Source organism: Arachis hypogaea, chromosome 1, assembly GCF_003086295.3.
Source record: "Arachis hypogaea cultivar Tifrunner chromosome 1, arahy.Tifrunner.gnm2.J5K5, whole genome shotgun sequence".
Lineage (NCBI taxonomy): Eukaryota > Viridiplantae > Streptophyta > Magnoliopsida > Fabales > Fabaceae > Arachis > Arachis hypogaea.
The window spans coordinates 33,816,436-33,827,676 of NC_092036.1; the positions used below are offsets into that span (position 1 = coordinate 33,816,436).

Genomic DNA, 11,241 nt, shown 5'->3' on the forward strand with positions numbered 1-11,241 from the left:
GTGCATGGTCTCTCTTGCTTGCTCCATCCTCTTCTTGGTGATGGGCTTATCCTCTTCAATGGGGATATCTCCTTCTATGATAACTCCAGCTGAGTAACACAGATGGCAAATAAGGTGAGGAAAAGCTAGCCGTGCCATGGTGGAGGACTTGTCGGCTATTTTGTAGAGTTCATTGGAGATGACCTCATGAACTTCTACTTCCTCTCCAATCATGATGCTATGGATCATGATGACCCGATCCACAGTAACTTCAGATCGGTTGCTAGTAGGAATGATAGAGCGTTGAATGAACTCCAACCATCCTCTAGCCACAGGCTTGAGATCCAGTCTTCTTAGTTGAACTGGCTTGCCTTTGGAATCTATTCTCCACTGAGCTCCTTCCACACATATGTCCATAAGGACTTGGTCTAACCTTTGGTTAAAGTTGACCCTTCTAGTGTAGGGGCGTTCATCTCCTTGCATCATGGGCAAGTGAAACGCTAACCTCACATTTTCCGGACTAAAATCTAAGTATTTCCCCCGAACCATTGTGAGATAGTTCTTTGGATTCGGGTTCATACTTTGATCATGGTTCCTAGTGATCCATGCATTGGCATAGAACTCTTGAACCATCAATATTCCGACTTGTTGCATGGGGTTGGTTAGGACTTCCCAACCTCTTCTTTGGATTTCATGTCGGATTTCCGGATACTCATTCTTTTTGAGCTTGAAAGGGACCTCGGGGATCACCTTCTTCTTTGCCACAACATCATAGAAGTGGTCTTGATGGCTCTTGGAGATGAATCTTTCCATCTCCCATGACTCGGAGGTGGAAGCTTTTGTCTTCCCTTTCCCTTTTCTAGAGGATACTCCGGCCTTAGGTGCCATTGATGGTAATGGAAAAACAAAAAGCTTATGCTTTTACCACACCAAACTTAAAATATTGCTCGCCCTCGAGCAAGAAAGAAAAGAAGAGAATAAGAAGAAGAAGAGAATATGGTAGAGAGGGAAAGAAGTAGGTTCGGCTATGTGGGAGAAGAAGGGGTTGTGTTGTGTGAAAATGAAGTAGAATGGAAGGGTATTTATAGGGAGAGGGGAGGGTGGGTGTTCGGCTATTTTGGGTGGGAATGGGTGGGAAATTGAATTTGAATTTTATGAAGGTAGGTGGGGTTTATGGGGAAGAGTGGGTTGATGTGAATGGTGATGGGTGTTGGGAAGTGTGACATGGGGAGTAGGAAAATGAGATTTAGGATTAGGAGAGTGTGATTAGGATTAAAAGGTAAGGTGGGAATATGGTAGGTGGGGATCCTGTGGGGTCCACAAATCCTGAGGTGATCCTGTGGGGTCCACAGGATCCTGAGGTGTCAAGAAATACCATTCCTTCACCAAATAGGCATGTAAAATGCCTTCGTGCATCATTCTGGCGTTTAAACGCCCATTGGTGCACGTTCTGGGCGTTCAACGCCCATGTAAAGCATGTTTCTGGCGTTGAACGCCAGTTTCATGCTTGTTACTGGCGTTCAGCGCCAGCTTTTCTCCTCTAGGCACATTCCTAGCGTTCAACGCCAGGATGTTGCTTGTTTCTGGCGTTCAGCGCCAGAATGGTGCTCTGTTCTGGCGTTGAACGCCAGCCTGTGCGTCCTCCAGGGTGAAAAATTTTTTTTCTGTTTTTGACTCTGTTTTTAATTTTTTTTATTTTTTCGTGACTCCTTATGATCATGTACCTAATAAAACACAAAATAACAATAAAAATAAAAATAAAAATTAGATAAATAAAATTGGGTTGCCTCTCCAACAAGCGCTTCTTTAATGTCAATAGCTTGACAGTGGCTCTCATGGAGCCACAAGGTGATCAGGTCAATGTTAGTGCAGTCCCAACACCAAACTTAGAGTTTGGATATGGGATCTTAACACCAAACTTAGAGTTTGGTTGTGGCCTCACAACACCAAACTTAGAGTTTGACTGTGTGGGCTCTTCTTGACTCTGAACTGAGAGAAGCTCTTCATACTTACTCTCTTTTGTCACAGAGGGATGGCCATATGCCTTAAACACAAGGTAGTCCCCATTCAATTGAAGGACTAACTCACCTCTGTTGACATCTATCACAGCTCCTGCTGTGGCTAGGAAAGGTCTTCCAAGGATGATGCAATCATCCTCTTCCTTCCTAGTGTCTAAGATTATGAAATCAGCAGGGATGTAAAGGCCTTCAACCTTTACTAACATGTCCTCTACTATTCCATAAGCTCGTCTCAATGACTTATCTGCCAATTGTAATGAGAACAAGGCAGGTTGTACCTCAATGATCTCTAGCTTCTCCATTACAGAGAGTGGCATAAGATTTATCCCTGACCCTAGATCACATAGAGCTTTTTCAAAGCTCATGGTGCCTATGGTACAAGGTATTAGGAACTTGCCAGGATCTTGTTTCTTTTGAGGTAGATTTTTCTGAATCCAATTATCTAGTTCACTAATGAGCAAGGGAGGTTTACTTTCCCAAGTCTCATTACCAAACAACTTGGCATTCAGCTTCATGATAGCTCCTAAATATTGAGCAACTTGCTCTCCAGTCACATCTTCATCCTCTTCAGAGGAAGAATAGTCTTCAGAGCTCATGAATGGCAGAAGGAGGTTTAATGGAATCTCTATGGTCTCTATATGAGCCTCGGATTCCTTTGGATCCTTAATAGGAAATTCCTTCTTGCTTGATGGACGTCCCAGGAGGTCTTCCTCACTAGGATTTTCGTCCTCCTCCTCCCTTGTGCATTCGGCCATGTTGAGTATATCAATGGCCTTGCACTCTCCTTTTGGATTCTCTTCTGTGTTGCTTGGGAGAATACTGGGAGGAGTTTCAATGACTTTCTTACTCAGCTGGCCCACTTGTGCCTCCAGATTTCTAATGGAGGATCTTGTTTCATTCATGAAACTGAAAGTGGCCTTTGACAGATCAGAGACTATATTGGCTAAATTAGAAGTGTTTTGTTCAGAATTCTCTGTCTGTTGCTGAGAAGATGATGGATATGGCTTACTATTGCCCAGCCTATTGCGTCCACCATTGTTAAAGCCTTGTTGAGGCTTTTGTTGATCCTTCCAGGAGAAATTTGGATGATTTCTCCATGATGGGTTATAGGTGTTTCCATAAGATTCACCCATGTAATTAACCTCTGCCATGGCAGGGTTCTCAGGATCATAAGCTTCTTCAGAAGCGGCCTCTCTAGTACTGTTGGATGCATGTTGCAGCCCATTCAGATTTTGAGAGATCATGTTGACCTGTTGAGTCAACACTTTGTTCTGAGCCAATATGGCATTCAGAGCATCAATTTCAAGAACTCCTTTCTTCTGAGGTATCCCATTATTCACGGAATTCCTCTCAGAGGTGTACATGAACTGGTTGTTTGCAACCATGTCAATGAGTTCTTGAGCCTCTTCAGGTGTTTTCTTCAGGTGAATAGATCCACCTGCAGAATGGTCCAATGACATTTTCGAAAATTCAGAGAGACCATAATAGAATATATCTAATAGGGTCCATTCTGAAAACATGTCAGATGGACATCTTTTGGTCAACTGCTTGTATCTTTCCCAAGCTTCATAGAGGGATTCACCATCTTTTTGTTTGAAGGTTTGAACATCCACTCTCAGCTTGCTCAGCTTTTGAGGAGGAAAGAATTTATCTAAGAAGGCAGTGACCAGCTTATCCCAGGAGTCCAGGCTATCCTTAGGTTGTGAATCCAACCATATTCTAGCTCTGTCTCTCACAGCAAAAGGGAAAAGCATGAGTCTGTAGACTTCAGGATCAACTCCATTCGTCTTTACAGTCTCACAGATCTGCAAGAACTCAGTTAAAAACTGATAAGGGTCTTCAGATGGAAGTCCATAAAACTTGCAGTTTTGTTGCATTAAGGCAACTAGCTGAGGTTTCAGCTCAAAGTTATTGGTTCCAATGGCAGGAATGGAGATGCTTCTTCCATCAAACTTGGATGTTGGCTTTGTGAAGTCACCAAGCATTCTCCTTGCATTATTATTATTTTCGGCTGCCATCTCCTTCTCTTGTTCGAAAATTTCTGAAAGGTTGTTTCTGGATTGTTGTAATTTAGCTTCTTTTAATTTTCTCTTCAGAGTCCTTTCAGGTTCTGGATCAATTTCAACAAGAGTGCCTTTTTCCCTGTTCCTGCTCTTATGAAAGAGAAGAAAACAAGAAAAGAAAGAGGAATCCTATATGTCATGGTATAGAGATTCCTTTATGTTAGTAGAAGAAGAAGGGGTAGAAGAATGAAGACGAATTCGGAATTTTAGATGAAGAGAGGTGAAGAGAAGTGTTAGTAATTAAATAATTAAATAGAAGAAGAAAAGAGAAGGGATATTTCGAAAATAATTTTTGAAAAAGAGGTTAGTAATTTTCGAAAATCAAAGACAAGATATAATTAAAATTAAAATTTAAAAAAAGAATTTTTGAAAAAGAGAGAGGTATTTTCGAAAATTAGAGAGGGAAAAGTAGTTAGGTGGTTTTGAAAAAGATAAGAAACAAACAAAAAGTTAGTTAGTTGATTGAAAAAGATTTGAAATCAAATTTGAAAAAGATAAGAAGATAAGAAGTTAGATAAGATATTTTGAAAAAGATTTAATTTTTAAAATGACTTAACTAACAAGAAACTACAAGATAAGATTCTAGAACTTAAAGATTGAACCTTTCTTAACAAAAAAGTAACAAACTTCAAATTTTTGAACCAATCACATTAATTGTTAGCTAATTTCGAAAATTAGATATAAGAGATAAGAAAAAGATTTTTGAAAATTAATTTTTAAAATTTTCGAAAATAATAAAAAATGAAAAAGATATGATTTTTGTAAAAGATTTTGAAAAGATAAGATTTTTAAAATTGAAATTTTGACTTGACTTGTAAGAAATAACTAATTTTAAAAATTTTTGACTAAGTCAACCCAAAATTTCGAAAATTTGGAGGGAAATAAGGAAAAGATATTTTTTTTATTTTTGAATTATGAGAGAGAAAAACAACAAAAATACTCAATGCATGAAATTTTTAGATCAAAACAATGAATGCATGCAAGAATGCTATGAATGTCAAGATGAACACCAAGAACACTTTGAAGATCATGATGAACATCAAGAACATAATTTTGAAAAAATTTTGATGCAAAGAAAACATGCAAGACACCAAACTTAGAAATCTTTAATGCATGAAAAATATGAATGCAAAAATGCACATGAAAAACAACAAAAGACACAAAACAAGAAATCATCAAGATCAAACAAGAAGACTTGTCAAGAACAACTTGAAGATCATGAAGAACACTACGAATGCATGAGATTTTCGAAAATAATGCATAAATTTTTTTTTAAAAAAAAACATGCAATTGACACCAAACTTAAAAATTAACACAAGACTCAAACAAGAAACACAAAATATTTTTGATTTTATGATTTTCTAATTTTTTTTGTATTTTTATTGATTTTTTTCGAAAAAACATTTTTTTGAAAAACGAAAAAGAAAAGAAAAATTTTTGAAAAAGTTTTTTGAAAAGAAAATTACCTAATCTGAGCAACAAGATGAACCGTCAGTTGTCCATACTCGAACAATCCCCGGCAACGGCGCCAAAAACTTGGTGGACGAAATTGTGATCACTATTCTTTAAGTTGTACTTTTATGGAATTTGAAATTGGCACGAGTGGACACAACTCCGTTCAACTAACCAGCAAGTGTACTGGGTCGTCCAAGTAATAAACCTTACGCGAGTAAGGGTCGATCCCACAGAGATTGTTGGTATGAAGCAAGCTATGGTCACCTTGTAAATCTCAGTTAGGTAGATTAAATTGGTTTATGGGTTTTCGAAAATAGAAATAAGAAAATAGAAATAATAAAAGGGATAGGGTACTTATGCAGATTCATTGGTCGGAATTTCAGATAAGCGAATGGAGATACTGTATGGCTCAAGAACGCCTGCTTTCCCACTGCTTCAACTCAATCCTTCTTACTCCTTTCCATGGCAAGCTGTGTATAGGGGTTCACCGTTCGACGATGGCTACTTTGAATCCTCTCGGGAAAATGATCCTCTGCGGCTGTCACTCGCATGGCTAATCGTCTGGAGGCATCACCTGGCCGAAGGTTACATCCCATCCTCGCAGTGAAAACTACGCTCACGCACTCTGTCACAGCACGGCTAATCACTGGTTGGTTCCCGCTCCTACTGGAATAGAATCCCTTGATTCTTTTGCGTCTGTCACTAACGCCCAGCACTTGCGAGTCTGAAGCACGTCACAGTCATTCATTACCGGAATCCTACTCGGAATACCACAGACAAGGTTAGACTTTCCGGATTCCTAGGATCCTACTCGGAATACCACAGACAAGGTGAGACTTTCCGGATCCTCATAAATGCCGCCATCTATCTAGCTTATACCACGAAGATTCTGTTGGGGAATCTAAGAGATACACATTCAAGCTCTGTTGCATGTAGAACGGAAGTGGTTGTCAATCACGCGCGTTCATAAGTGAGAATGATAATGAGCGTCACATAATCATCACATTCATCATGTTCTTGGGTACGAATGAATATCTTGGAATAAGAATAAGAGAGATTTGAATAAAAGAAAATAGAATTGCATTAATACTTGAGGTACAGCAGAGCTCCACACCCTTAATCTATGGTGTGCAGAAACTCCACCGTTGAAAATACATAAGTAAAAGGTTCAGGCATGGCCGAATGGCCAGCCCCCATGATCTGAGAACTAATCGTCCCAAGATGATTAATACACTGGTAAAAAGTCCTATTTATAATAAACTAGCTACTAGGATTTACATGGGTAAGTAATTGATGCATAAATCCACTTCCGGGGCCCACTTGGTGTATGCTTGGGCTGAGCTTGATTAATCCACGAGCTAAGGCTTCTCTTGGAGTTGAACTCCGAGTTATGACGTGTTTTGGGCGTTCAACTCCGGATCATGACGTTTTTCTGGCGTTTAACTCCAGACAGCAGTATGTACTTGGAGTTCAACGCCAAGTTACGTCATCAATTTCCGAATAAAGTATGGACTATTATATATTGCTGGAAAGCTCTGGATGTCTACTTTCCAATGCCGTTGAGAGAGCGCCAATTGGAGTTTTGTAGCTCCAGAAAATCCATTTCGAGTGCAGGGAGGTCAGATTCCAACAGCATCAGCAGTCCTTTTGTCAGCCTTTTTCAGAGTTTTGCTCAAGTCCCTCAATTTCAGCCAGAATTTACCTGAAATCACAGAAAACCACACAAACTCATAGTAAAGTCCAGAAATGTGAATTTAACATAAAAACTAATGAAAACATCCCTAAAAGTAACTCAAACTTACTAAAAACTACCTAAAAACAGTGCCAAAAAGCGTATAAATTATCCGCTCATCAAAGAAGAATGAAAACTATAATTGATCCATCAAATTACAACAGAGCTCCCTAACCCAATGAAAGGGGTTTAGTTGTTCATAGCTCTAGGAATCAAAAATGGCAGAAAAGAAGAATCCATGCTAGAAGTACAGAAAAGTAAATATACAGAGAGTAGTTCCCAAAAGTGCTAAGCTTCTCTCTAGTTCAAAACTACTCCTATTTATACTACTCCTCATGATCTTCTAGTGAGTTCTTCAAGTCTTGGATGTGGGCTCTGGACCTTGAGTTGAAGCAATTCTCATCTTTAGTGGGCCCATCTTGCAGAGAAATAAGAATTAGGCTTGGACATTTAGTGAGATTAACGTTGGGTAATATTTTGAGTGCGAGAACGTTAGTGGCATTCACTTTTTCCACTAACGTTCCACCCTTATATACCCACGTTAATTCCAACGTTAGAAATCTTAACGTGACTTCTACCGTTTTTTACTCAATCCTTGGCCAACGTTAATGGGGCTTACTTTTCCCATTAACGTTGGCTTGTGCCCCTTTTCGCAAACGTTAATGGGAATCACTTTTCCCATTAACGTTGCTTGCCTCTTGCCCCTACGTTAGATTTCACATTAGATTGGCTAACGTAGCTCCTAACGTGGGTCTCTATCACCTTCGAGAGCGTTAGTGACACTCACCTTTGTCACTAACGCTCCAATTGCCTTAAGTCCCTACGTTAGAACCCACATTAACTAAGTTAACGTGGCTCTTAACGTAGTAATAAAGCCATCTTCCAACGTTAGTGACAAAAGTGAGTGTCACTAACGTTGGTTCTTTGAATTCAACTCCACGTTAACTCTCACGTTAACAATCTTAACGTGAGAGTTAACGTAGGCAATGCTAATGATCCAACATTAGTGACAAAAGTGAGTGTCACTAACGTTGGCGTTGTTGATCCTCTTCCACGTTAGAGTTCACGTTAACTAAGTTAACATGACTCTTAACGTGGGGCATTGCCTAGTTTTCCAACGTTAGTGGTGTTCACTTTTACCATTAATGTTGAGGAGAAACGTTATTGGAGTTCATGTTTCTCGTTAACGTGGAGTCCTCTTTTTTTTCTACGTTAAGTACCACGTTAACTACTATGTGGCTCTTAACGTAAGCTATGAATGGCTTCGTAGACGTTATTGGTGATCACTTTTCTCATTAACGTTGCAAGCTCTTTGCCATCCCACGTTAGTAGTCATGTTAACTAAGTTAACGTGAATGCTAACGTGGTTCTTCCATGCTTCATTTGTCCTGAAATCAAGCAATTAAAGTGCATCAAAGCTCTAGCTAAAGTCATGAGATTATGCATCATCAAATTCTCATGAAATTCTGGCAAAAATCTCATGAAATCATGCAAAATTCACAATAGTTGCTTAAATGAAGGTGTAAGTGTATTTTCACCCAAAACTTGCCTTATTCACTAGGAAAATGAATGAAACTACCCTAAAACAGTAAAGAAAAGGTCAGTGAAACTGGCCTAGATGCCCTGGCATCAGTTCTCAGGCCACTCGGCCAGCGAGGGATCCTCCCATGTCTGCCCGACGGCACGGTGGGGAACTGCCTTCAGCTTCGTGTCGGTCTTGTGGTTGACGTCGCTACTGGCTATGGCGCCTTCACGCTCTCGAGAGCCTCTGGGGTGATGGTCTGGACGTCGCGCTGGAAGAGTTGCTGAGTGTCGCGCTGGAATTGGTGGTGGTGTGACTATGGAGAAGGATAGCTGTATGCGGCAGCAGCGGGGGTGGGCGTAAGGCGGTTGTTGAAGGTGGAAGGGGGTGGGAAAGTAAGAGAGATCAGAGGAGTAGGTGAATTGAGATGAGAAGGATGAATATGAGGAAGGGTTTGCCATGGAATTCCATCGATCTGGATATTTGGGATCGAAATTAGGGTTTGTTATTTCAAACACATGTTAGAAGTTCAGTGTTTATTTTCTTTGATTTGTGTGTTGGGAATGTGGCTCGGACAATGGTAGGTTTAGGTTATTATTTCTGATGGAAAATTTTAAATTATAGATAGATTTTTCGACTGTAATAATTTCATAAAATGCAGCATTTTTGTCCATTTAGTTACAGACGAATTTTCCGTCTATATCCATTTCCGACCAAAAAAATTAATTTTTTCGATAGAATTATCGACAGATTCTCTTTTCCGTCTGTAGTTTATGCTAACTTATTTTTTTATTTTTTGACAAAAAATTCCTCTAAAATTTTGTCTGTATTTCCGTGGGATAAAATCCGTCGGAAATATCCGTCTGTAATAACTAATTTTCTAGTAGTGATCATATAATAGATTGTTTTTCTCCTATATATTTTTATTTGTATAATTACTATTGATTTTGCTATTTTTCATTTTCTTGAATTGTTCTTTATTTTTTATGATTTGATCATTTAATTTAAAAAGTAAAAAAAGGAAAAGAAAACGATAGCCAAAGGCGAAGGCTAGATGCCTAAAGCAGCAAACATTATTCCTCAACATTATTAATAATACGAACTTTATTATTTCTTTTCTAACATTCTTTAATATAAGTTTATTTCTTACTTTATTATTATCAATGCTTTTATTATTTTCTTCTCTAATTATAAATTTTCTTATAATAATTCTTTGATAGAATCTTTTTTTAGTCTAATAGATTTTTTTCTTATTTTTTGTCAAGAATAATTTATATTAAAAAAAGATATAAATTAAATTTTAAAATTTAAAGTTGAATAAGATGTGTAAAGGATAACTATCAAATTCATTTGGTAAATTTAAACTCTTTGTATTATCGTAATTGAAAATTTCAAATACTATTATAAAATTCTAGATCTTTTTATCTTATTATTCTTAAATTATACATTATACCGTGTATTTATTTGAAGAGTTTCATCTTTTTTTTTAAATAAGTGTGACGTTATATACTTTTTTGGATACAAAGGGATAATAAAGTTGAAGTGAGTAATAAAATTAATTATATAATAATTCACAAATTTTTAGAATTTTCTAGCACGATAAATTTTTTACTCTATTTTTTATCTTTTATTTGATTTTTTCATAATTTTTTCTTAATTTTCTTAATTAATTATGATTTTTATAATTCATCATAAATTTTTGTTTTGTAGAAAAAATTTATCAATCATAAAATATAGAAGACTTAGCCAAAAAAATTTAAAAAATGTTGATTAATCACAAAATAAAAAAGTATGAATTGTGCTTTAATTATGTTGTAAAATATAAATTAAGGCTATTTAAAATTAGTTTTTTATCATTAATGTTAACTTAAATTATAAAAAGGTAAAATGTAAATATTGTATATAATAATTTAATTTAATTATTTATACTATCAAAATCATTCTTTATTATATTTCATTCATTTTTATTTATTGGTGATCTTTAATTGTCTATTTTAAATAAAAATTTGAATAAATTGAGTTGATTTTTTCAAATTAGTAATATAATTATTGTTACATTTGCTTTGTTTAGTAATATTTTTTAATTTATTTAATCTGATTAATCATTTCTTTATTATTTTATGCTAATTTAATTAATTAAAGTTAATAGATTTCAGTTATTTTAATTCTTGCAACTTTTTCTTCTAATAATGTATTTCAATTAATGCATTAATACAATTTTAATATTTATGTCATTAATAATAATAATCTCATTTTAAAATGACGTTTTATCCTCAAAAAAAAGAAAAATATATATATATATATATATATATATATATATATATATATATATATATATATATATATATATATATTGTGCCTTTTGATTGAGAAACGAGGCCGTATTTGGATTTGAGATTTTCTGACTCTTGGGATTGGTTTTGAATCATTCTCTGACCTTTTCTGGGTAGGCCATTGAAGAATCAAATTGAG

At 36.5% G+C, this 11,241-nt stretch overlaps 1 protein-coding gene and 1 non-coding gene across 2 annotated transcripts; one reads left to right on the plus strand and one right to left on the minus strand.

Annotated features, from left to right (window-relative positions):
- The first annotated feature begins 3,515 nt into the window (after positions 1 to 3,515).
- Positions 3,516 to 3,619, plus strand: LOC112711153 (small nucleolar RNA R71). The gene has a single exon (XR_003157309.1). It is a non-coding gene; the product is annotated as a small nucleolar RNA R71 (small nucleolar RNA).
- Positions 3,620 to 8,876: 5,257 nt separating this feature from the next.
- Positions 8,877 to 9,230, minus strand: LOC112712007 (uncharacterized). Its single transcript, XM_072226225.1, has one exon. The coding sequence runs from the start codon at positions 9,228 to 9,230 to the stop codon at positions 8,877 to 8,879; it is 354 nt and encodes a 117-aa protein (XP_072082326.1).
- Positions 9,231 to 11,241: the final 2,011 nt, after the last annotated feature.

Excerpts from the sequence above, each read along its gene's own strand:
- LOC112712007 (XM_072226225.1), bottom strand. The coding sequence starts at position 9,230 with ATGGCAAACCCTTCCTCATATTCATCCTTCTCATCTCAATTCACCTAC.